A 24,776-nucleotide genomic window follows, 5' to 3' on the forward strand; every position below is an offset into this window, starting at 1 on the left:
GAGGCTGAACTTCCCCACTTCCCTGCTCTGGGGGTGAGATGGCGATTTTATTGCAAGGCTGCCGTGCCCTTTGCCCCTTGAACCCCACCGGAATCCCACGGGATGTCTCACACACACAGGGATTATCCACTTAACACCCTTTTCTCAGAACACAAAACCCCGCGGCTTTGCTCGATCGAGGCCGATGAGTGATCGGGAAAAAATGCAAGAGGAGAAGCAACACCCTGAGAAATCATTCCCGAGCGCTCCTGCGTGATTCGGGTGTTTCGAAACTTATTTGGTCGCTTGAGCGGTGAGCGAAAATAACGACTGGCTAAAAACTAAAAGGAAGGGGAACAGCGAAAGCCAATTCGGCTTCCCAGGCAAACCAGAGCGCACAGGACAATTTCGATCGCACGGCTTTTGAATGAGCACGAGCCCGGACAGGAGCAGCGCTGGGACAGCCCCAAGTCCTCCTCTTCCTCCCCGTCCCGCCCTCGCTATAAAAACTTCAGCCGACGCCCAATTCGCGCATTTGCTCCACGGTCCTCACGGGCTCTCACGCTCCCGGAGACGTGTCCGGACCTGGCCTGTGCTGTGCCCGCTCTGTGCCCGCTCCGTGCCCGCTCCGTGCCCGCTCCGTGCCCGCTCCGTGCCCGTCCTGCGGAGCAGCCGCTCACGATGCGCCGGCCCCGACGGCGCTGGCTGCCTGTGCTGCTGCTGGTCACGGTCAGTGAGGAAGGGGCTCGTGGGGCCGTGGGGACCCTCCGTGAGCGCGGCCAGGGGGGTCCGGACCCCTGTCGGGGCTGCGCGGTGTTGTCGCGACATGCCCGGACTTGCCGCGCTGTCGCGGGGCTCGGAGCGGGGTCCGGCCAGGGGCTGGGCTGGGGGGAAGGGTGGGAAGGGGACATCGGGGTGTTTGGGGGGCTGCCCTGGTGGGGTTCAGCCGAGCGGCGGGGGCTGTGTGAATGGGGGTGCCCCTGCATGGAGGTGAGGGGGGTGCGGTTACCTGCGGAGAGCGGCGGATGGGGCGTGCCTTTACCTGCGATCGCGGGGGGAAGGGAAGGGCTCGTGTGGGTCGGGGGAAACTGAGGCATGGAGGGGCTCACCTGCTCCGGGGGGGCGGGGGAAGCTGGGCCGCTCACCTGGACTGGAGGCCAAGGGGAAAACAGGGGCGGTGGGGCTCACCTGTGCAGGGGGATGGGGGGGTTGAGGCGATGGGGCCGGGGGGGTTCGGACGGACAGGGAAGGACAAGGGGGGTTCGGATGGGCAAGGGAGGACCAGGGGGGTTCGGATGGGCAAGGAAGAACCAGGGGGGTTCGGACGGGCAAGAGAGGACCAGGGTGGTTCGGACGGACAGGGAAGGACAAGGGGGGTTCGGATGGGCAAGGGAGGACCGGAGGGGTTCGGATGGGCAAGGAAGAACCAGGGGGGTTCGGACGGGCAAGAGAGGACCAGGGTGGTTCGGACGGACAGGGAAGGACAAGGGGGGTTCGGATGGGCAAGGGAGGACCAGAGGGGTTCGGATGGGCAAGGAAGAACCAGGGGGGTTCGGACGGGCAAGAGAGGACCAGGGTGGTTCGGACGGACAGGGAAGGACAAGGGGGGTTCGGATGGGCAAGGGAGGACCAGAGGGGTTCGGATGGGCAAGGAAGAACCAGGGGGGTTCGGACGGGCAGGGAAGGACCAGGGGGTTCACCTGAGCACGGCACAGCGGGGTTCGGGGTACCGGGAGGACGTGAGGCCGAGGCCGGGGGTGAGGGCATGCTCTCAGAGCCTGGAAGGGGAATTTTTTTTTTCAGTGGGAAAAGCAATTTCAGTCCCCCGGCTCCGAGCACATGGCCCCCAGCGGGGACGGTGGTAAAAGGCGGCAGGCTGGACCTGAGGCTGGAGCCCAGGGAAGGGGATTTCCACTCCCTTTTCGCTCCCATTCCGTGCTGGCATCTGGTGGCGGCGCCGACACCCCTTTGGGATGTTTTAACACAAGCGGTGCTTCCAGAGCAGGAATGCAACTCGCCCAAACGATGTCCAAACCCTTAGCACAGGGATTTAGGATATAAAATTCCACCTGGGCATATCATATTTCCCCGTGGATTGGATGTTGTAGAGTTGGGGAATACCTGAACTCTGTTGTCACTTGAAGTCAGGAGGATCCTGCCCTGAGTTTTATCCCAGAGATCCTGCCCTGACTTGTATCCCAGGGCTGGCCTGCAGCCCCTTGGCAGTGGAGGAGCCCAGCGGGTGCTGCTCCAATGCTGGAATTACATCAGCGCTGCCCAAAACAGGTTCTCAGAGAGAACTTCTTATCCAAATCGGTCCCTACATTGTTCAGCAGCATTTAGACCGGCCTGGTAAAGTCAAGCCTTACTAAACCCATCGCCTAAGGGCGCACTGGTAACAGCCTCAGGGTTTTTTATTTTTTATCCCCTTTCTTGAATGAATGGATGGGGAGCTGCGTGGTGATTCACATGGCATGGTCTGATATTGCGTCATCTCCTCTCTTGCGTCATGGCTGGACACAGGCCACCCTGGGGATGGATCTCTGGGTTTGCTGGAGCTCAAATTCTGCTTGCATGTGGGAATTCAGGGGAAAATCCCAGCCTGCATCAGCCCCGTGTCCTTGGAGCGGATGGCATCAGGCGCCTGCCCGGCACCGCTTTTATCCCGGTTCTTTTGCTGCCGTCAGGGGCTGCGGGATGCGTTTCATCCTCTTTCGTCTCAGGAGTTCAGCCAGGTCTCTCCTTGGCTGCAGGGTCCAACTCCTTTTGGGATCACCTCAGGAGAAAAACAAATCGGGGATGGAAGCAGGGGAAGTTCAAAGCTTGATGCTTTCCCGAGCTTCTTCTCCAGACTTGATCCCCCAAGAAGGAAGAGCTGATGAAGGATTCCTGTGCCTCCAATTCTTCTGCCTCCAGGCTTTCTCGAGTTGTTTACTGCGGGTGAAAACTCCTCAGTTCCTCTGTGCTGGATTCTCCAACTGATAGTTTGGTCAGGGATGGCAGCAGGGTGCTGCGGGCTGATAACTTTATCGAGCACATGTTGCTGTTCTCTGTAAAGAAATGAAATCCTGCGGCTGAGGGGCCCTCCCAAACTGCAGAAAACATTGTGGTGTCGCTGTGATCACCCTCACAGTGTGGCGGAGTTCAGGTGGAGAAGAAACAGGGATTATTTTTTCCCCGGTGGAAGTGGGACAAATTGTCCCATCACTCCCAGGACTTCCAAGACCAGAGTGGGTGAAGCTGTTGTGGCTGGAGATCCTCAAATGGATAAAAAATTTTACAAACTTGTAAATGTTCCTGGCTGGAGAAAAGAGGAGCAGAGGCAGATCCTGGGAGATGTAGAGCCAGAAGACATTGGAGGAACATGGATTTGATCCCTCTGAGTCAGGGTCTGGTTCCTGGGCTGGCCAGGGCTCGGGGGCCCTGTGGCCTGGTCGTGGTGGGTGTTTGTCCTTGCCATGGCCTTGATGCCTTAAGTTTTAGCTTTCATATTTTTCAGATTCTGTGCTGCCTAGGTGTGCAGTTCTGAGCTTCATACTAAGTGGTGGCAAGCTTTCTTCACAGAGCAGCTAGACAAAACAATCCCTTTTCTTCCTTGGGGCCAAGGACAACCGGTGCAAGTTTCCGGCCCAAAAGCATAAACAGTGTTTAACTGAGAGAAAAACAAGGAGGATGGGACTTTGTAACATAAAGCTCTAATTGGACAATTAACTCCAATATGCTAACGGACCAAAACTTACAAAAGTGAGAGACCTCGTGACTGGTGGTCTGTTCCGTGACCATTTTGGTTCATCTTGGGCGTACCCCTAGCCGGGCTCTTGTGCTGCCCAAGGTGTATCTATTCAGGATATCCTTTTTATAAATCCCTACTTTACTCTTCTCCAGCCTCTGTTTGGCCAGCCCTCCCAAGCCGTGGGCCTGCCTGGCGCTTCGTGGCTTTGTGTCACCCTCTGCAGCCCCGTGACCTTCCCTGACCTGCTGCCAGTTCTGCCTTTTCCTGTGGCGGGAAGCTCGGGGAGGAGGAGGAGGAGGCAGGGACCGGTGGGCAAACTCCATTGTTTCAGTGTTCCAGGCAGCTTCTGACTCACGGCAGAAATATTTGCTTTAATGCATTTTACCCTTCGTGTTTGGTGGGGGGGAGGGGAGAGAAAACGTGTCTGCTGCAGCCAGTGAGGTTGTGACATGTCTGTCCCTGCCACCCCGGTGAGCCATGGATATGCAGCTTTATATCCACGGATATCCAGCTTTATATCCACGGATATCCATGGGGCCGCTCTGTGCTGGCTCAGAGGCCAATGACATTGTCCCCCTTGGGGACACTGAGGTGCCCAAAAGCCCCCAAATCCTAAGGGGACAAATGGCCATCCCTGCGGAGCATCGTCCCCCTGGAGTGGCCCCGCCAGTGCGGAAGGAGCTGAGGCAGCGCCAAAAGGGTGTGGAGAGCTGACGGAAATGTGACTTTTCTTCCATGATCCTCGGCAGAATAACAGGGAAAACACCATGGTGTCCCCTGGGAGCCCAGAGTGACAACCCAGGGGTTTGTACTGGGCAGCAGAGCCACCTCCCAGCCTTGACACGGGGCTCTGTCCTCCCACAAACCCCGTTCCTCTTCCCGACTCTTCCCTTCCATTGGGGCTGTTGGTGCACTCAGAAATTGGGGAAGGAAAAGGGTCGTTCTGAGAAACTGGGGAAGGAAAAGGGTCGTTCTCAGAAATTGGGGAAGGAAAAGGGTCTTTCTGAGAAATTGGGAAAGAAAGGGGTCGTTAGCGACTCTTTGCCCTGCTGATAACCTGGCAGGCAGAATTCCCCTGCAAACCTCTGGATCACTTCTTGGCTTTGCCAAGAAAAAACCGGCCTTGTTTTGTGGGGAGTGCCTTTGGCTCTGAGCCATCCCAAAACTCCTCTCCTGCTTCACTGGGCACAGCAACTCTCACCCTGCCCTTTGTCCCCTTGCCCCATGGACTGGGGTGGTTTTTAACCCAAGGTTTTCTGTATTTTTTAACAGGTGGCCGCTTTGGGAGCCAATGCTGTCACCCTGAGGAGGAGGGACAGCTTGTATTCCTTGGATCTAGGCTGGGGAGGGGAAGATCATTACTACAGGAACAGTGATGGTCTCTACTGCCAGAAGTGCCCTGAAGGTGAGTTGGTGTCAGCACTGATCCCACCTCTGCAGCCTCTCTGTGCTCCTGTTCCTGTCCTCGCTCCTCCTGAGGGGCAGCAGAGCTCCAGCTCTGCCCTGCTCCGCTGTCATGGATCTAAGCACTCATTTTGGGAATATTTTCCTTTTCTTGGTTCATTTGCATCTGAGTTTCGCTGGTGGTGGAATCACAGAATCCTTCAGGTTGGAAAAGCCCTCCAAGGCCACCAAATCCAACCAGTGCCCAACCCCCACCTTGTCACTGAGTGCCACGTCCGGGCCTTCCTGGGTCCCCTCCAGGGATGGGCACTCCAACCCTCCCTGGGCAGTTCCTGAGCCCCCTTTCCATGCAGAAATTCCTGCTGTGCCCACCCTGAGCCTGCCCTGGCCCAGCCTGAGGCCATTCCCTCTCCTCCTGTCCCTGTTCCCTGGGATAAGATCCCAGATCCTCCCAGCTGTCCCCTCCTGGCAGGAGCTGTGCAGAGCCACAAGGTCCCCCCTGAGCCTCCTTTTCTCCAGCTGAGCCCTTTCCCAGCTCCCTCAGCCTCTCCTGGGGCTCCAGCCCCTTCTGTGTGTGTTCAGAGTTTCCCTTTCTCTTCAGGCACCTACATTGCAGAGGAGTGTAAGGAGCAGAAGGGCTCTGGCAGGTGTGAGCCCTGCAGACCTGGGGAATACATGGAATATCCAAACGCCTTCCGGTGGTGCCGGGACTGCTCGGTGTGCAGGGAAGGTACGAGCTGGGGGGGAGCAGGGCTGATGGCTCAGGCTGGGTCCAGCTGAGCTCTCTCAGAGCACAGTGTCACCTACAGCGTCCCCGGAGAGTGGCTGGGGCTGCAATCTCTGCCAGACCCACATCTGTTAAAGGCCACATCCCTCGTGCAAAGCTTGGACACGAGACTCCACACAGAGCAGGAGGACGAGGCTCCCAGCAGCACTGGAAGCTGCTGGTGGAGCTTGATCCAGGCACTGCTTTTCCCTTGGTACGGGCAGCTGTGGGGCAGGAAAAGCTGGCACTCAGCAGCAGGGAGGGACTTGGTCCTGCCCGGGCCTGTGCCTCACCTGGGGTGGCAGCAGAGGAGCCGGGGTGGAGCCGTGTCCCCTCTGTCCCCACAGATCAGGTGAAGCTGAGTCCCTGCCAGCCCGTCAGGAACACGGTGTGTGTCTGCAGGAACGGCACCTTCTGCCCCCCAGACCACCCCTGCGAGATGTGCCAGAAGTGCCAGCCCAGGTGGGTCAGTGTGGTGTTACATTTTAGTTAAATGGCGTGCTCTATCTCACCCCTCGAAAACGTTCGGTTTATTCCAAGCTGTGTTCCTCCCATGAAGTCTCATGTATCTGTAATCCCATTTGCCCAAGTGTTATTCTGCACCCACTCTGAATCTCCCTGTTAAGCTGTGCGAGGGAGACCAGACTCTCTCTTGGCCCTTCTCTCCCCAGGCTCTCCCTCTCTCCCCCTCCCTCCTTCTCCCTCAGAAACCATGCTGCTCCCGGGGGTGGGACCCCCAATAAACCCTCATCTAATCCAGAAGCCCTGTGGAGTCTCCCTGCCTGCCTGCTGCTATCAGTGAACACTCATCTTAGGGTTCCCCCGGGGACCCCCCAGACGAACTGCAGCAGGTCAGGTGCCACGGTGGCTCCTGCGGGGTCCACAGCTGCTGAGCCCACCCCGTGTCCCCTCTCCCAGGTGTCCCGAGGGCCAAGTGGTGCTGAAACACTGCACACCCGACAGTGACCTCCAGTGTGGTCCTGACGTGGACACCTTCCCCTTCTGTGAGTCAGGGTGCTGGGCAGGGTGAGGGGTGGGAGCTGCTGCTGGGGCTGCTCACACCCCTGCTTTGTCTGCTTTAGACCTCAAGGTCATCACTGCAGTGTTCGTGGTTGTGATAACAGTTGTGATCCTGCTTGGGATTGCGCTCTGCTGCTGGAAACACTCCTGCAGCTCCTCAGGTGGGTGCAGGGGACCCCAGAGCACCCACCTTGGCCAGGAGCTCTGCACTGGTGTGGGCTGGGTGGGAAGAGAGGCCCCTGGAGCACCCACCTGGTGTGGGCTGGGTGGGAAGAGAGACCCCAGGAGCACCCACTGGTGTGGGCTGGGTGGGAAGAGAGACCCCTGGAGCACCCACTGGTGTGGGCTGGGTGGGAAGAGAGGCCCCGGGAACACCCACTGGTGTGGGCTGGGTGGGAAGAGGGTCCTGCCTGGGGAAAGAGGGATCACAGTGCTCTTTCCCTCTTCCAGGGGATGGGACACCCTCGAGCAGGAAGCCGTTTGAAATGGTGGTGAGTTCCTGGGATGGCAGGGGGGTATGGCTCTGTTTGTGGGCCGGGGTAAGGTCCTCCATTCCCTCTGCTCCCCACTTGGCCAGCAGTTCCTGGGAAGGCTGGAGGAGCAGGGGAGCGAGGCTCATCCAGCTGGGAAGGCTGGAGGAGCAGGGGGGTGAGGCTCATCCAGCAGTTCCTGGGAAGGCTGGAGGAGGAAGGTGAGTTTCATCCAGCTGGGAAAGCTGGAGGAGCATCCAGCCTTCCCAGCTGGATGATATTCATCCCTGTGCTCCTCCAGAAGTTCGATGAGTTTCATCCCCCCTCCATCCAGCAAGGGAATGAGTTTCATCCACCAGTTTTTAGGAAGGCTGGAGGAGCAGGGGGATGAGTCACCAGCAGTTTCTGGGAAGGCTGGAGGAGCAGGGGGATGAGTTTCATCCAGCTAGGAAGGCTGGAGGAGCAGGGGGATGAGTTTCATCCAGCTAGGAAGGCTGGAGGAGCAGGGGGATGAGTTTCATCCAGCTAGGAAGGCCAGAGGAACAGGGGGATGAGTCTCACCCAGCAGTTTCTGGGAGGGCTGGAGGAGCAGGGGGATGAGGCTCATCCCTGCAGGGTTGTGGTAGAGCTGGGCCAAGCAGAGGAGGCTCTCTGGTAGTGCCCTGGGTGCTTCCAGCCCCTCCTCAGTGCCATTAACACTTTCCTGGTGTCAGTGCTAGCACATCCAGGATCCACAGTGGAGATCCCAGGGTAGGGGTGGGCTGTGCTTGCCCAGAGCTCCTCCAAGCTCGGGATCCGTGCCCTTGGATCCATGGCATGTTCCTGCCTTCCCAAACGACCACAGTTTGTGTTTCTCCCTTGCCACAGAGCTCTATGTTTCAGAAGCTGCTGTGGTGCAAGACAGGGAACGTGGGGACAGAGGACAACCAGGCCAACAGGCAGACAGAGATGCGGCAGCGTCACACGGCACCAGAGAGACAGGTACGGGAGTGGCACCCTCTGCCCCGGCGTGCCAGGCCAAGGTCTGATCATCCTGGGGGGCTTCCAGGGCTGGGCTGCTCAGGGAGGTGGCAAAAGGTCTCTTTGTGGGGTCAGGATGGCAACATCTGCTCATGGCAGTCGAGAGAGTCCTCGGAGGATTTAATGCTGATGCTGAGCAAACACAGCTCTGGTCTCCCCATCTCGGGGCCTGCTGCCTTTGCAGAGACAGGAAACATGGATGTCCTGGGGGTGGGTGGTGATCTCCTGCCCCAACAGCCCTGGGACAGAGGGAGAGGGTCTCCAACGCCCATTAATCACACATTGCTGCTGGGGCTTGGTGGGTGCTGTAGGACACTGTCATTCCAGGAGTGACACTGTCATTCCAGGAGTGACATTGTCATTGCAGGAGATGCTGCCGAGTGGGAGTGAGAGACCCTGGAGGAGTCTGGTTCCAGCCCCAGGGTATGACCCCAGTGCAGGTAAGTGCTGGGGCCCAGGGGATGTGCTGGGGCTGGGATTGCTGTCCCAGCTGCCCGTGCTCTGAGCTGTCCCTTTCCCCCTCCAGTGCTGCAGCGCTCCTTTTACACCTTCGCTGGGAAGGTGCCCAAAGAAAACTGGAAGAGATTTGGCCACAACCTGAACCTGGAGGACAATGACATCCCCACGGACAAGTCACACGATAACTTCTACGACATGCTGCGCAGGTGGCAGAACAGGGAGGGGACCAAGGCCTCCGTGAACACGCTGCTGGACACGCTGGACCGGATCAGCCTCGGCGGGGTGGCAGAGAACATCTCCGGCGCGCTGGTTCAGAGTGGGTTTTTTCAGCATGAAACGAGCTGAAGGGAGCAGGGCACACGTTGCAGCTGCTTCCTTCAGGCTACAGCTGTGAAAGAATTCTCAGAACAGCTGGATTGTAGCTGTTTGTAGCTATCCTGTGGCTCCTCTCCCTTTGAGGCCATGTTCAGCTGGGCCAGGAGCTGATCCCCACGTGAAGGACAAGCCTCAGGGCCCTCTCTGCTGGAGTTACAGTTCAATGTTGGTTCTTCCTCGTGGAATCCAAGCTGGTTTCTTGATTTCACTGGGTCAGCACCAAGAGTTTCAAATAATTTCAATCTGCCTTGGACCATCTCTCTTGGAAGCACTGGTACTACCCAGATTTCTTTGGAATCCGTGCAGAGAGGGGCTCCCTGTGCTTTTGAACTGGATCATCCTTGAATGACAGGAGACTCTTGGTGTCATAGAACGGCTTCTGCTTCTAGAACATCTCTAAGTAAGCTTCATTCTGCATGCTTGGTGGTTCTGCAAGCTCAGCTGGTGTCTCGGGTTATTTTTTGTGAGCCAATTGTTTGTTTTTGTTTTTGTTCTGCATGGTTCTGCTTGTTGTTAGGAGCTAATTTAAAACTGCACTTGGAGGGGACAGGGGGAATGATTTGCACTAGGAGCACTGGGGTTGCCTGGGGAAAGGGAAAATGCAGGGGCCACCCAGCCCATCCCCCTGCCAGGAGCAGGGCATCTCCCACTCCCACTGGTTGTTCCAAGCCCCATCCAGCCTGACCTTGAATGTTTGCCAGGATGGGGCAGCTTATCTGGGCAGCCTTTCTGCCAGTGTTTACTCACCCTCATTATGAAGTATTTCTTTGTAGTATCTAATATAATGTGATCTTCATTCGGTTTAAAGCCATTCCCGTGTCCTGGCACTCCAAGCCCTTGTCCAGTCCCTCTCCAGCTCTCCTGGAGCCCCTTTAGGTACTGGAAGGGGCTTGAAGGTGTCCCAGAGCCTTCTCTTCTCCAGGCTGGACAATCCCAGCTCTCCCAGCCTGGCTCCAGAGGGGTTCCAGCCCTCGGAGCAGCTCCGTGGCCTCCTCTGCATTTGCTCCAAGGCTTTCACATCCTTGTGGAGACCCCAGAGCTGCAGGTGGGGTCTCCCCAGAGCTGAGGAGAAGGGAAAAATCCCCCCTGGCCCAGGTTAGCCCCGAGGCTGTGGGGTGGCTGCTGTCCCTGTGTGCCCCAGCGTAGAGGGGTGAATGCACTGAGTGTGAGTGTGACCGTGGTACCTCCTGCCCATCTCAGACCTCAAGCACTGTGCCTCACACAGAGCTCAGGGACAACCTAGCTGTAAAAACAGCTGGGAAAACTCCTGGATTACTTGAGCTGCCACCCCAGTCCAGCCCAGTCCACCAGGACCTTCCCAGTGTGGTGGGAGGGTGCTCAGCACCCTTCCTGCTGCTCCCTTTCTCCCCCACCCTCCAATACAACAAGCAGAAATTTTGTACTTATTTATTTAGCAATTGTAAACATAGCTTTTAAGTTAATATATGCAATATAAAAATATTGGTATTTTGTTATGCATGGTTGTATGTTTTTTACAGAGCTCTGGCCCAGCCAGTGTACTTTTCCAGTTTTTTACATTTCTCTGTTTATGAAGGTTTAACTTTAAAAAAAAAAAAATCCTCCTGATTTTGTGATCTGGTTTGATTTGTTTTCCCCCAAGAACTCTGGTGAGGGCCTGTCTGGGACATCAAGGTCCAGGGTCCCAGTGGACACCAGTCGCTCCACGTGGCACTGAGGACTCAGCCCACGGAATTAATGCTCAGCCACCCCAGCATCCCACCAGGAATGGTCCCCACCAGTCCCCAAGAGTCCTTTGTGCCAGGGAAAGCCCTCAGCAGCCATCCTGGCCTTTAGTGACCCTACACCAGAGTCCCATGCCAGAGCAGGGGGGTGCCACCCGTGCCTGGAGCCGGGGGTGGCACCGGCAGCGCCGCTCGGGGGGCTCCGGCTCCTCCCAGCCAGGGCTCTGTGTGTTGCAGTAGCTGTGTTGCAAATCCATGCAGTGCTTAGTGAGAAGAGGGCTCTGCTCAGCCCCCAAAAACGCCCCTGCAGCTGCTCCCCTGCCCCTGCACTGCCGAGGGGATTTCTAAGAGCGTGGGGCTGGGGTGAAAAGCAGGAGCTGCTGCTGACCTGCCCGGAGGGTTCGTGCCCAGGGGCCTCTCCTGGGCATCCCCCTGTGCCCCCCGAGCATGCAGACCTGGCAGGGGCTCCTGCAGAGCCAGGCACATGCAGGCTTCAGTGCCAGGGCTCGGGTCCTGGCCTGGGGAAGGCAAACAGGACTCAGAAGCAGCGGTGAGTGCCCAGATTGTGCAAGAAGGACAGAAAGTCGTGGTCCTACCTGCTCGCTGGGGCTGCCAAGGGACAGAACACTGAGGGTGAGGAGCCACCTCGCTCCTGCATCCGAGGCTGAGGGTGGCCATGCAGAAGGGGAGGCTCCAAGGGGCTCCACGAGGCCAGCTGGGAAGAGGAGCAGTGTGGGGTGGGAGGGGACACCCCCGGGAGCATCCCCGGGTGCTCCTCCAGCAGCAGCCTCTGCAGGGATGGGCTCCAAGGAGCTTTCCCCATCCCAGCTGGGGAGGGTGAGGAGGTTTGGGTGCCTCCTGCCCTGCCTGGCAGCCCTGCAGGGACACAGGTGGGACAGGCAGAGTTAGTCCTATGGAAAAGCCACCTCGTGCTGTGCCAGGGTTTGGGTCCTGCCAGGCCTCGCTGTCCCTGCCCGTCCCAGGAGCGCTGGAAGGGGGTGATGGCATCACCCCGAGCCTGGCACAAGGATGTGCCTGTCCAGCTGCTCCTCCCACACACACAGGGACCACGCCGGGCTTTTAAAATACCATTTATTACAATGGAGCCTTCCAGGCTAAAATCCCAAGCCAAGGGCTCGGGGTTGGTTTCTGGTGTGGCAGATTGAGGGAGTGGGTTTGGGTTTGGGGTTTTTTTTTGCTTTAAGTTTCTGTCTAAACAAAACTGAAGAGTTAAGAACAGGGAGGAGGGGACTCCAGTCCCCTCCGTGCCCTGAATTAGGACAGACCCCACTTGTAGAGGAAATCCTGCAGTGCCTGGAGGCATTTGGGGACCAGGGTCCCCTGCCCTGCGCCTGACCCTGCTGTCAGTCCAGGGGGGTGGCAGGACCCCCACGGTGGCTCCAGGTGGTGAGATGCCATCAGACACCCAAACCACATCCCAGAGCTTCTGGTTCCAAATCAAAGTGGAAGCTGGATGTGTTTCTTCTTCTTCTTCATCTTCTTCTTCCTCATGCTGATGATGTTCCAAAAAACAAAACCGATTTCCAACAAAAACTCCACATGAAATGAAACCACAACACAGCCCTCGTGCTCCTGTAAACGTGAGTTTCTCCTGCTGCTCGGGCTCTGCCAGTCCTGCCGCGGGGAGAGCAGGGCTGAGCCCTCCCCAGCGACCGCCCGCGGCCACCGCCGTCTGCTGCGGGGCCAGTGCCCTCCACGCCTGGCGCTGGGGCAGGGCATCCCACCCTTCCTCCTCCTCCTCCTCCTCCCCGTCTCCTCCCAGGGACGCTGGAGCCAGGGCAAGGACGGGGCTTTCAAACCACAGCCGAGGAGGAGGAGGAGGAGGAGGAAGAGGAGGCTGTGGCTGCCGACGATGAAGGAGAGGAAGAAGGGGAGGAGGAGGCGTTCCAGAAGAGCCACCGCCTCTTGGGCTGCCGTTTGAGGTGGAGGTAGTCTTCCTTCTCCCGCTCCTTCTTCGCCCGCTGGTAGTGATCCTCCTCCTTCAGGTACCACACCGGCGGCCAGCGGTGCTTCTCGAAGTACTCCTGGTTCTCTGCGGGCACACGGGGGGGTGAGGGCGGTGCCAGGACCGCAGGGACCCGCCTGTCACCTCCCCCCGGCTGCCACTCACCTCCCGACATGGCCTTCATGTCCCGGGGGAACTTGCGGCAGACGTTGTTGTAGTTGGTGCAGATGTGGTGCAGGCACCAGTCGGCGAGCTGGTAGGCGCAGTGGAACTGGGGAAGGATGGGACACCAGCTCAGGGCCACCAGGAACGGGCCAGCACCAGGGGTTCACCTCATTTCTCCATGGACATCCAAGGCCAGGACTGGTTGTCCAGCTCCTGGAGCTGCCAGACCCCTCTATGTGTCACCTGGAGCACTTCCAGCCCTGCCAGATCCCTCTATGTGTCACCTGGAGCACTTCCAGCCCTGCCAGACCCCTCTGTGTGTCACCTGGAGCACCTCCAGCCCTGCCAGACCCCTCTGTGTGTCACCAGGAGCACCTCCAGCCCTGCCAGACCCCTCTGTGTGTCACCTGGAGCACCTCACGCCCTGCCAGACCCCTCTCTGTGTCACTTGGAGCACCTCACGCCCTGCCAGACCCCTCTGTGTGTCACTTGGAGCACCTCACGCCCTGCCAGACCCCTCTTTGTGCCACCTCCTGCTCCGCCAGACCCCTCAGTGTGTCACCTCTTGCTCTACCAGACCCCTCTGTGTGTCCCCTTGAGCACCCCCAGCCCTGCCAGACCCCTCAGCGTGTCACCTGGAGCACCCCCAGCCGTGCCAGCACAGGCTCCTACCTGAGCCAGCTCCAGGAACACGAGCACGTCCCCGTCGATGTCCACCATCATCTGCGCCGCCTCCATCAGGCCAGTGACCGTGTACTGCTCTGCACAGGGGGACACACGGGCTCAGGGGGTGGCTGGCACGGGGTGACAGTCACCCTGCCCTGCTGCAGCCGCCCGGACTCACCTGTGAGAGCCACCAGGTGCGGCAGGCAGAGGCGGTTGGCGAGGATGATGAGCTTCATGTCGTCCAGGTCGGGGCTGGAGCTGAACTGCCCCGTGTACAGGTACTCCAGCACCGCCCGCATGCAGCTCTTGCTGGTGTGAGGAAGTGCCACCTGCCAGACGCAGACATTGTCACCTCCTGGCTGTCCTCACCTGCGCCACCCTCCCAGGAGCTCTCCTCACCTCGTTGGTGGAGCTCTCCACAAAGGGGCCGCCGAACATCGCGGCCATCCAGTCGCAGCTGGAGATGAGCAGGGGCTTGTGGGCACTGATAGCACCGTCATCCAGCACGAAGGTGACATCTGGGGACAAGCACAGGGCTGCTGGGACCGGCCCTGCCACCGGGGGCTCAGCCACAGAACACCTCACCCCGGGGATAGCAGAGGGAAGGGGATAGAGCCTGCCATTTAGGTATTTTTCCCTAAAACATCTCTCATTTTTATCCAGCATTCCCTGCCAGCTCAGAGGAGCTCGGGGAAGAGCCTCAGCAGTGCTCTGCCTATTCCAAGGGCTGTTCCCAGGTCACCCCACAACACATTTACCACATTTGCTAGAAAGCAAATGTCACACTTAAACTTGTGTCCTTGGAGAGCTGGGAAGGAGGCTGAGGATCTCCTGCCTCGCTCTCCACAGCTTCTCCCAGGGGAGTGCAAGGGCCACCACACATCTGTCCCTGACAGGGACAGCCTGACCATATTAGGATCCATCTCCATGAAACAAATCCAGCCAGAGGAAGGCTGGGACATTCACATCCCCCTGGGATGTCACCTCGTGCTGGTGGCTCGTGGTGCTCACTGGAAAGCTGGGGAAATCCTACTAAGGGCACTTGCTCCTCATAAATCAGGATGACCCTGTAAAAACCCAGGCTGGAAGAGAAGGAAGTCGCCTTTGCAGCTCTCCCATAAATAAACAGAGCTGCTGGGCCAGCTGGGGAGCAGGAAACCCTGGGCAAGGGCTTCACACTCACTTTCTCAGGGAAAAGAAAAAGGCGATAAAAATCCCCACACTGCAAAGTGAGACCAAAAACCCTGGGGGAGGCATGGCCACCCCCTCACACACGGAGCAAAGCCAGGAGCTCCAAGCCCCCACCCACCCTGTGAGCCCCCAAAAAGGACCAGGCTGCTGCTCCCGGATCATACCCGAGAAAGTCCCCTTGGCCAGGCATTCCTTCACCCGGTTGGTCCTCCGGACGTGGAAGGCTTTGGTGATCTCCTGGTTCATGAACGCCTCGTTGTTGAGGATGTTGGCCACCATCATGCGCAGGTCAAACACCTCCAGCAGCTCGGCGATGTGAGCGATGTGCATGAGGTCCCGCTCGTTCTCGTCCAGCTCGCCCGTGTACAGGTACTTCAGCACGGCCCGGAAAGGACCCGGCTGGATGGACGCGTCCATCTTCACCACCACCATCAGCTTGGACTTGTAGGTCAGCGGGTCCTCGGCCATCTCCTCCTGGATGCTGGTGAAGGCCCTGCTCCACGAGGAGAGGTTCCGGCCCCGCCGCAGCCCGCGCTCGCCGTTCTCGTAGCGGTTGCCCCGCAGGATGCCGTCACTGGTGGAGGCTCTAAGGCACGGTTTGCGCTGGCCGGGTCCGGCCTCCTCGGCGCTCTCGCAGATGTCGAAGCTGGCGGCCCTCAGGAGGAAATCCCGCCCGTGGTGCCTCTCCTCCTGGTGCAGCATCCGCTCGGCGGCCGCGGTGACGGCCACCCCGAAGCCGTGCCCCGCGGTGCTCTGCTGGTCCTCCTCGCTCAGGTCCATGAGGAACAGGTCGTAAAACTTGGAGGAGGAGGTGGAGAGGTAGATCTTGTGTGCGTAGATTTTGATCTTCTCTTGCAGCACCAGGATGACGTCCGCGCACAGGGGGTCCTCCAGAAGGTGAGCTGGACGCTCCTCGTTGTTGGAAGGGGGGTCTGGGACGATGATGATGGGAGGAGGGGGCTTGGGGGGCAGGAAGGGGGCTTGGAGCAGGGGCCGCTGCACGTTGCGCAGGTGGGACTTCCAGAACTGCAGGTGGCGGCGGGAGATGAGGGCGGCGCGGATGGCATTGTCAAAGACGTCCTTGACGCCGAACTGGGCCACCACGCTCGTCTCGTAATAAGGGATCCCCAACTCCTTGGCGACCTCCCTGCCCTTCTCTGGGGGAAGGATCTCATTAGGTTTAATTGGCCTGAAAGAGACAGGAGATAATTAATGAAGAGAGCTCTTGAGATAAGGAGGGCAGGCAGGGACATCTCCGGGGCCCCACCTGGCCAAGGGTCGCCGTGCCCGGTTGACGGCCTCCAGGTCGGCGTAGCGCAGGTCGAGCTGGCAGCCCACCAGGATGACGGGGGCGCGGGGGCAGAAGTGTTTGATCTCCGGGTACCACATGGTCTTCACATGGTGCAGGGAGTTGGGGTTGGCGATGGAGAAGCACAAAACCACAACGTCGGACCTGCGAGGGGACAAGGGAGGGGTCAAGGTCCGGTTTGGGGACTCCCTCCCTGCCCGGGGTAGCGCTGGGCTCCGCCTCTCCCCACCTGCCGTAGGCAAAGCGCCTGTCCTTGTGGTGGTCACCAAAGGTGTCCCAGAGGCGCAAGGACACGCTGACATCATCTACCACATCCCGGGAGCGCTCCAGCACCTGCAGGAACAAAAACCATCCAGCTCCTCAGTCCCTGAGCCTCACAACCACAACAGCAGGACTGTCCCCACGGTGGGGAGTCAATCACAACCTCACAACCTTCCCACGGGGTGTCCACGAGCCCCCCCAGCATCCTCGGCAGCGCTCACCTCCTGGCAGACGCGGTACTGGTCGATGGCCCACACCGTGGGCACGTGGGTGGCGAGGAGCTGGTACTGGGTCAAGGTGGCGTTGCAGGCACGGGCACAGATGAGCCGGGTCTTGCCCACCGCGTTGTCCCCGACCACGACGCACTTGATGGTTTCTACGTTTGGCCTCTCATAATCCATGTCAGAATCCATTAATTGGGACCTGCGGGGGGGAACGAGGCTCGGCAAACACAGCCAGGACCAGCCACGGGGTGTCTCCAGGGCACCACAGGGGCACAAAGCAGGAGGATGCTGACACTCCCTGGCAGCCCGGGGAAGCTCTGCAGCAGCTGCCCAGCCCTTCCCAGCTCGCTGTGCCCGCCAGTCCCCTTTAAAATTTTATGTTCTGGTGGCAGTGTGGCTGCTGTGCCACGTCAGACACATGGCCTGCGTTGGATTGCGCCCTCCTCCCTCCCGGCTCTCCGGCTCATGCTTGTTCATGTGAGATGAGGCTTTTTTTTCTCCTCTCCCTTCCTCCTCTTTCTTTTCTCCATCTCCAGTGTTTGCAAGAGAAGCTTCCAGAGCTGCCTGACCGAGTGCACATGCGGGCACTGCCCAGCTCTGCTGTCTGGCAGGGGACACTGACCTTCCCCCCTCTTCCCACCCCATTCCCTAGGGGATATGTGCTCCCAGCTAAGAGCAGCAAGAAACTCCTTAGGTTTCCCAGAGGCTCAGAAGCCACAGGGACTGGGAGAGCTCCCAGGAGCAGGCATGACCCCAACACTCCTGAGAGAGATGTTGGTGCTGTGGGTGCTGCAAAGCTGATGAGCAGCACCCAGGTGTGCCCAGGTGTGCCACCCATTCCCTGCTCAAAGCCACAGCCTAAATCAGCCAGAATTAACTCATCACAGCATGAACCTGACGGTTTATGTGGTTTCCACGGGGAAAGTCACTGAGGGGATTGAGGGATAGCAAAAAGGACAAAAAAACCCAGATCCCAATTTCTCTGAACTTTCCAAGGCCACAGATCTCTTCTCCCTTGGGATAGCAAAAAGGACAAAAACCCCCACATCCCAATTTCTCTGAACTTCCCAAGGCCACAGATCTCTTCCCCCTCGTTGCTCCCTCCCAGCAGCGGCCTCCCGGGCTGCTATAATAAACCACCAGCGCAGTGAGCGAAAATACCCGGTAACGATGGCAACCGAGCCCTGCACGTGGGACCACAGCTCCCCAAACCGGCAGCCTGGCAAGGACTTCCCAATGTTAGCACCTCCCTCCGTGCGCAGGCTCCCTGGGCACACCTGGATCCACGGGGCAGGAGCGAGCCACGAGCCCCGTGGGCAGCTGGAGGCAAAGGCAGGTGGCACAAATCCAGGTCACTTCGGGTGCCAGCGCTTCCACACCGGGCTGGTCCCGAGGCAAAACTTCTCTGAGTAGTTGTCGCCGCATTCCACGCCCCCTCCATCCTTTGGGATGCAGGGAATCCATCCCAAAGGGCATTGCAAACCAGGAGCAGCAGCGGGGCAGGTGGGCTCCTTCCCCATTAGCCCCTCAAAATCCATTTCCATCCCCCTCTGCGGCCATCCCCTGTCCCCTGCTCCTCCCAGGGATCAGCTCGGCTCTGTAGGACCGGGAGATCTCCAGGGAGGGGGGTGTCAGTGCTCGGGGAGCTTTGCCGTGGTTATTTTTAGGCCCAGCCGTGCTCCCGAGTCAGCCGAGCTGGTTGGGATGGAGGGGGAAGGCACAGGAATGACAACCGCAGTTGGCACTTGGGATGTTTGTCCCTCGTGGGGAGCTCAGCCCACCCCCAGCCGAGCCAGCTCGCAAAGTCTGGTGCCTCATGGGAATTAAGGGCTAAATCCTTGTGGGATCAGTGCCTGCCGTGAGGAGGGGAAGAGGGGGACAGCAGCAGGGATAAAAAGGGGGTTCTTGATAAAGCAGAACCTCCTGGGGGAGCTCTCGTGGCCCCACGGTGGGGGTTCCACAGCCCCTCACCCACGACACCACCCCAGGAGGGGCTGAACCTTTTCAAGCCCCCTCCTCACCTTCCCCACCATCACTTCTCTCCTGGGAACAGCTCCAAAATCCACTGCAGACTAAAAATAACCCGAGATGCTGAGATATTGGAGTTCCCCTCGAAGGAAAAGCTCTTCCCAGAGGAGCAGGGCTGCTCCAGCCAGCAGCCCCCCAGTCCTGCTCTCCCTGCCTGCTGCAGCCCCCCACCCAAACCATGGGCACCCAATTCACACCCACACTCCCCCCAAGGAGAACCCCAAAACTGCTCCTTCCAGGCTCCCAGCCCGCGGTTGCCAAGGCAACAGCACCATCACCCCGGGAGCCGTCGCTTAGCAACTCCCAGGCTCCAAATCCTCCATCCCGCACCTCGCCAGGGGCGGAGACCCCCCAAACCGGGGCGAAACCGCCCCGAAACGGCAGCAATGCCCAAAAATAACGGGGTGCTTGGGGCAGCCGCGGGGTGCGGGCAGAACGGGGCCCGGGCGGCCCCGGGAAGCAGCCGGGGCTGTGGAGGCCGCGGCGGGAGGCGGTGCGGGAGAAACGGGGCCCCGAGCAGGGCTGCAGCACGGCCGGGGCCGGGGGATGCGGCGGGCACCGGGATCCGGGATCGGGGCATCGCTGAGCACCGGGGAGCACCGGGAGAGGGTGCGCGAGTTTGGGGAGGGAGCGGGGAGCAGCCGGATTGGGGGCGCGGGGAATTGCGAGGGGTCTCGGGGGGAGCTCGGAGCATCCGGGCCGGGGGTGCGGGGCACCGCAGAGGGGTCGGGGAACACCGGGAGAGGGTGCGGGCATCGCAAGGGGGCTCGGGGGTGTTCCGAGCACCCGAACCGGGGCTGTGGGGCACTGCAAAGGGGACAGAAAGCACAGGGTGAGGGTGCGGGGCATGGAGAGCAGCTCGGGGAGGACCCGGGCCAGGCGTGCGGGGCATCACGCGGAGGCTGGGGGTGCTGGCAGCACCCAGATCGGGGGTGCGGGACATCGCAAGGAGACTGGCGAGGACCTAGGCCGGGGCTGTGGGGCACCGCAAGGAGGCTCAGGAGAGCTCGGAGCACCCGATCGGGGCTGCGGGGCATCGCGAGGAGCTCGGGGTGCTCGGAGCACCTGGATCGGGGGTGCGGGGCATGGCGAGGCGGACGGAAAGCACCGGGAGGGGGTGCGGAGCACGGCGAGGGGACTGAAGAGCAGCGGGAGCCGGCGTGGGGCACGGCGAGGGGGCGAGGGGGGGCTGGAGCCACCCGGATCGGGGGTGCGGGGCACGGCGAGGGGACCGGGCCCTCGCTGTCCCCTGTCCGGCAGCCGGGCCGGGCCGGGCGGCGGGGCAGGATGCGCGGAGGCGGAGCGGGGCGCGGGGCGGAAGCGCGGGGGGGGTCCCCCGGTACTTACACCAACACAGACGAAGCGGCGGCTCCCAGGGGCCGGGGCCGGGCTCGCCCCTCCGGACATGGCCACGGCGCAGCCTGCGCGGCTCGGCGGGGCACGGCTGGGCGCCGCGCTGCGCGGCTCAGGGCCGGGGCCGCGGGGGCCCATGGCGGCTCCTCGGCCGCCCCGATCTCCGCATCCGCGGCCCGCTGCGCTGCGCGGAGCCCTGCGCGGATCGCGGCCCTGCGCGCTGCGCCGAGCGGTGCGCGCTGCCCTGCGCGCTGCAGTCGCGGCCGCCCCGCCTTTCATTCACAAAAAACAAGCGGCCCCGGCCGAGCCCCGCCCCGAGCCCCCCCCGCTGCCGCGCATTGGCTCCGAGAGACGAGGGGGGGGCTCCCGGGGGGGGTACGGGCGCATCCTGCCGCGCACGGGGACCCTCAGCATGTCCCTTGCAGGAGGCTCCGTGGTGGCCCCCAGTCCTGCCGTGGTATCTCCATCCTGCCCCTAAATCCTGCCCCTGCTTTGTCATGTCCCCCTAAATCTGCCTTGGGACCCCATAATGTCCTCTCACCCTCCCTGGCAGGAGGCTCCGTCAATTCTGCCTGCGGACCCCCTCGTGTCCCATCGTGTCACGACACGAACCCATCGTGTCCCTAATTCTCCCTTGCAGAGGACCCCTCTGTGCCCCCCAATCCTGCCTTCCATGCCAACCCATCCTGCCCCTAAACCTCCCTCTCTGGGGGCTCTGTTGTGGTCCCAGTTCTGCCTTGGGACCCCCATCCTGGCCCTAAAACCCTCTCATCCTGGTCCCCAATCCTGCACTCCGTGGATCCCTATGCCCCCTCTGCATGAGACCCCCACCCTGCCCCTGCTCCTCCCACCCTGCCCTCCACCCTCTGTGGCATCCCTAGGGGAGGATAACACCCTCATCCCACCTAAATCTCACCTCCATCCTTCCTCTGCATCTGATCCAGCCCCCCCCCTGCCACCCATCCCCTGTGACCCCAGTGCCACCCAGCCCCGTGCCCCCCGATCCTGATCTGGGGAAGGTGTGCACCCTCTCCTGCATCCCTCTGAGACCCTTCCCTCCCCGCAAATTTCGGGAGGTGCCAGCTCCCAGCTGGGCCATGTGTGGTGCTGCTGGTGGAGGAGACCCCTCACAAGCCCCACAGCCCCCCGGAGCGCCCCCAAACCCTCGCAGGGCTTCTCGCGGGGCGGGGGAGTGGGGGGCAAAGCTGCTCCATCCCTCCGTGCCCTCCAGGCCACACTCTGCAGTCCTGCCTTTCTACCCTTCTCTACAGGGCTTATTGCATTGCAGCCCTGTCCTCACCCCCAGGGCAGCTCCCCGAAATCTGAACCCTCAGGACACAAAAAAAAACTCCGAGTCATCTTTGCAGCGCGGCTGCCGGGAAGGCGGCGGGCACGGCCGGCTGCTCTGACCCCGAATATCCGCATCATGTGATCCTCGCCATCCCTTCCCGAGGCGTTCAGCCGCCTTCCCTGCCCATCCCCGCCGCGGAGCCGCGCTAGGCTCGGCCCCCTGCACGGCCTGAGCCCGTCCCGCTCGGGTCAGGCCCGTGCCAGGCTGACACCGATGCGAAGCGCAGCGCTCGCCTCGCCCGGCGCAGCCCCCCCAGCCCGGCCGCCGGCCCCCGCCTCACCGGACTCGCAGCACGGGGATCTGTCTCTCCATAGCAGAAGGAGATGGAGCCGCTAATTTGGGGAGGGGAAAGCTCTTTTGGGTTTTGAGCCGGCCAGAGGCAGCTCCCGGCGCTGCCGCGGCGCCCGCGCCGGGACCGGGAGGCGGCGGCGGAGCTGCGGAATCGCTGCCCCGGGAGCTGCGGAATCGCTGCCCCGGGAGCTGCGGAATCGCTGCCCCGGGAGCTGCGGAATCGCTGCCCCGGGAGCTGCGAGCAGCCGAGCCGCAGAGCCTGGAGCTTGCTGCTGCTTGGAGTGGGTCACGGGGAAGGAACACGTAAAGCTTGTTTGCCAGCCGCATGATTTGGCTTATTTGCTCTCTTGTAGCAGGTGCTTAATTGTGGCAGAAAGGGTTCCCGGCAGCTTTCTGGGCAGCCAAATTCCCGCCTGCCCCTCTCGCAGCCAGGCAAAACAAAAGCACGATTGTCACCCGCAGGCGGAACGCTGCGGCTGCGGAGCTCGCACGGGCCTTCTTCCCGGGAGGAAAGGTTTCCCGGGAGGAGAGAGCCCGCGGATGGAGGCACCGAGGTGGGCACGGGCCGGGGGAAAGGGGTCGGGAGCAGCTGTGGAGCAGTGGGTGCTGCCCGCAGCCCCTCTCCTCCGAGGGAGGAGGAGCACAGGTCTCAGCTGACTGTTCCCCACGCTGTGACACGGCTTGGCATGGCATGGAACGGCACAGCATGGCACAGCTGCCCGGTGCCATCCCCCTCCCTCAGCACTGCGATCTCTGGCAGGGCTGTGATTAAGAGGCCTTTTGCTTCCCCATCCCATCTCTCCAATTTAAGCCTCTTGAACCTGTCCCCAGGGAATTCCATCTGTCCAGCTCCGTGACCCCAACTCCACAGGCAAGGCTGACCTCCAGGGGTCACACCAACCCCCTTTTCACCCCACAGCATCCTCCTCTCTCCATCTCCCACTCCCCAGCCAGGAATGAAGAAGCCCTCAGGATATTCAAGATATGAGCGGGCATTGCTCCAGCCCCAGTAAAATTTATGACTCTCCAGTTTAAAGCCATGGCATTTCCACCCCTCCCAGGTGCTGCCAGGACCCCGCCCAGCTTCGCTGGGGTCAGGATGCAGCAATCCAAACCCAAATCCATTTTCCTTATGCTCCTTGGATACCCTGCAACTGCTACAGCTTTCCTGGCTCTGCCCCCCACCCTGCCCCCAAATCCAGCATCATCCACCTTGCAAGGGGCTGAAAGGTGGCACAGACCAAGGCAGTGCATTCCTCACTGGACAAAATGGATTTAGGACATGGGGACACCCCAAAAACCCCGGACCACACATTCCCAAAGCCCCCAGCACCAGGACCCTGCCTTTGCCTTTTCTCTGCTGTTTTCCACCTCATCCACGGGAATGGAGGCGTTGCTGTGGCGTGGCTGGGATGGGAGCAAAGAGCAAAGTCCCTGGAGAAAGTGACCGGAGGAAAAGTGCCAGGAGCAGGGGTGGGAGGAGGCAGCAGGAGATACTTACAGGCTGTGAGCCATGGCTGTCATCTTCCCGGCAGGGCTGCCCTTCCCTGGCCTTTCCATCGCTTTCTCTTGGCAGGCTCTGCAAGGCGAGGGCACAGGGATCTGTGAGACCCCCCCAAACACGGGCTCACATCCCAAAGCCACCCCTTCCCCACTCAGTGTCACCTCCCCACCCTGGAGACAGAAGGGTTTTGGGAAGGTGAGTCCTGGGCTGGCCAAGCAGCGTCCTGGTGTGAGGACAGAGCTGTCCCTTGTGTCCCCATTGTCCCCATGTCTCACCGCCAGCTCTGCCCTCCTCATGCCACCCTACAAATCAGCCAAAACATGGGACACGCACAGACCTGTCCCCTGCTCCGAAGGTTCCACAGTGACAACCTCCCCACAGCCCCAGCGGGGCTCTCCCAGCTCCCACCCCCTCTCCAAGCACCTCACCCTTGGGCTAAGAGTCTTCCCTCTGGATCTGAGCTCCCCGGGCAGTGCCTGCCTCCTGGGGTGGCCAGCGGGCCACCGAGTCCCCTGGCATGGTGGCTTTGGCCAAGGCTCCGGAGCGAGGCAGGGCAAGGGGCTGTCCCTCCTTCCCCGTCACTGCATCCTGCACACGTCAGGAGCAGAGTCCAGCCTGGGATTTGCTGCTGGCAAAGCCAGCAGAGTGCTGGCTCCTGGCAGGGAGTGGGTTCCAGGCACCCACCACAGTGCTGGATCCATCCATGGATTCACCAGCAGGAGCAGCAAGGGTCACCTCTCCATTTTGCTTCTCTAAAATCCCAAATGCTGCAGTTTTGCTTCCTGGAGGAGGCTGCAAGGGGTTTCCTTGCTCAGGACAGCTGCTCCAAGCACACCATGGGCCCCCCAAGCCCATCAGCAGCCAGGGAGGGAGGTGGCAGCTCCAAAAAAAAATGGCATTTACAGGCTCAGTATCCAACTGGAGCCGGGAGGAATCTTCAACCAGAAGTTTGCAAAAATGGCAGAATCCAATTCTGATGGGGGAACAGTGGGGACAAAAGGACACACTGGGATGTGCCACCACACTGGTGGGAAACAGCTGATACCAGAAGGGAAGGTGTAAAACAAGCAAAAAAAAGAACATTTTTGCACCTTTCATCCCCTGCCCTGCCAATGCAGCAGGGCTGTCTGAGAGCCAGGAGTTTGGGGGGCTCTGGAAATTCCCTGCATGCAGGAATTCTCTGCCCCAGCTGGATCCCATGTCCCAGCCCTGGAATCAGCCACCTGACACCACCCGGTGACAGCTCACCCTGCCATCCATAGGGCTGCAGAACTCCAGGGAGTCGTCACTCAGCTTATAAATATTTAAACCCAGAAGGAGCCGTGTGCTCCTGTAAAACGCAGCTCCTTACACAAGCCCAGATCCCTTCGCCCCAGCGCCGAGCTAATCAGCATTTGGGGCTCTCCAGACGGATCTTTTGCAGCTAAAAACCAGGTCAGGGCGAAACTCAAGGTCTCGATCCATCCGTGCAGGATTTCTGCACCCTCCAGCTGGGATATGCTGCATTTACCACCACGAGGGGTGCAGAAAGAGCTGCT

At 60.4% G+C, this 24,776-nt stretch overlaps 2 protein-coding genes across 9 annotated transcripts; one reads left to right on the forward strand and one right to left on the reverse strand.

Annotated features, from left to right (window-relative positions):
• The first annotated feature begins 515 nt into the window (after nucleotides 1-515).
• Nucleotides 516-10,813, forward strand: LOC121346728 (tumor necrosis factor receptor superfamily member 10B-like). 5 transcript variants are annotated; one of them, XM_041424773.1, is made up of 10 exons: nucleotides 516-708; nucleotides 4,985-5,117; nucleotides 5,718-5,846; nucleotides 6,230-6,344; nucleotides 6,801-6,886; nucleotides 6,965-7,063; nucleotides 7,353-7,393; nucleotides 8,240-8,353; nucleotides 8,760-8,832; nucleotides 8,919-10,813. In XM_041424773.1, the coding sequence occupies exons 1-10, from the start codon at nucleotides 661-663 to the stop codon at nucleotides 9,194-9,196; spliced, it is 1,116 nt and encodes a 371-aa protein (XP_041280707.1). In that variant the 5' UTR covers nucleotides 516-660; the 3' UTR covers nucleotides 9,197-10,813. The 5 variants fall into 5 exon arrangements, with proteins under 5 accessions (XP_041280707.1, XP_041280708.1, XP_041280703.1 ...); XM_041424774.1 differs by lacking the exon at nucleotides 516-708 and adding an exon at nucleotides 729-969; XM_041424769.1 differs by lacking the exon at nucleotides 516-708 and adding an exon at nucleotides 1,632-3,418.
• Nucleotides 10,814-12,007: 1,194 nt separating this feature from the next.
• Nucleotides 12,008-23,290, reverse strand: RHOBTB2 (Rho related BTB domain containing 2). 4 transcript variants are annotated; one of them, XM_041424766.1, is made up of 10 exons: nucleotides 23,236-23,290; nucleotides 16,709-16,910; nucleotides 16,456-16,559; nucleotides 16,185-16,370; nucleotides 15,082-16,106; nucleotides 14,126-14,244; nucleotides 13,905-14,055; nucleotides 13,733-13,821; nucleotides 13,061-13,166; nucleotides 12,008-12,982 (listed from the first exon to the last, which is right to left on the reverse strand). In XM_041424766.1, exons 1-10 carry the CDS (start codon nucleotides 23,256-23,258, stop codon nucleotides 12,744-12,746), a joined length of 2,244 nt encoding a protein of 747 aa, XP_041280700.1. In that variant the 5' UTR covers nucleotides 23,259-23,290; the 3' UTR covers nucleotides 12,008-12,743. The 4 variants fall into 4 exon arrangements, with proteins under 4 accessions (XP_041280700.1, XP_041280701.1, XP_041280702.1 ...); XM_041424767.1 differs by lacking the exon at nucleotides 23,236-23,290 and adding an exon at nucleotides 21,724-21,905; XM_041424768.1 differs by lacking the exon at nucleotides 23,236-23,290 and adding an exon at nucleotides 20,087-20,360.
• Nucleotides 23,291-24,776: the final 1,486 nt, after the last annotated feature.

Source organism: Onychostruthus taczanowskii, unplaced genomic scaffold, assembly GCF_017590055.1.
Source record: "Onychostruthus taczanowskii isolate IOZ18803 unplaced genomic scaffold, ASM1759005v1 scaffold84, whole genome shotgun sequence".
Taxonomy (NCBI): domain Eukaryota; kingdom Metazoa; phylum Chordata; class Aves; order Passeriformes; family Passeridae; genus Onychostruthus; species Onychostruthus taczanowskii.

What these genes read in the sequence shown, in the direction of transcription:
- LOC121346728 (XM_041424769.1), top strand. Translation starts at nt 3,344, where the DNA reads ATGGATTTGATCCCTCTGAGTCAGGGTCTGGTTCCTGGGCTGGCCAGG. An exon ending in CTGCCAGAAGTGCCCTGAAG is followed by an intron (nt 5,118 to 5,717) that starts GTGAGTTGGTGT and finishes CTTTCTCTTCAG; the next exon opens with GCACCTACATTGCAGAGGAG. An exon ending in CGTGGACACCTTCCCCTTCT is followed by an intron (nt 6,887 to 6,964) that starts GTGAGTCAGGGT and finishes TGTCTGCTTTAG; the next exon opens with ACCTCAAGGTCATCACTGCA.
- RHOBTB2 (XM_041424765.1), bottom strand. Translation starts at nt 18,152, where the DNA reads ATGGAGGGGGCGTGGAATGCGGCGACAACTACTCAGAGAAGTTTTGCC. An exon ending in GCACGGCGACCCTTGGCCAG is followed by an intron (nt 16,107 to 16,184) that starts GTGGGGCCCCGG and finishes TGTCTCTTTCAG; the next exon opens with GCCAATTAAACCTAATGAGA. An exon ending in GGCCAAGGGGACTTTCTCGG is followed by an intron (nt 14,245 to 15,081) that starts GTATGATCCGGG and finishes GCTTGTCCCCAG; the next exon opens with ATGTCACCTTCGTGCTGGAT.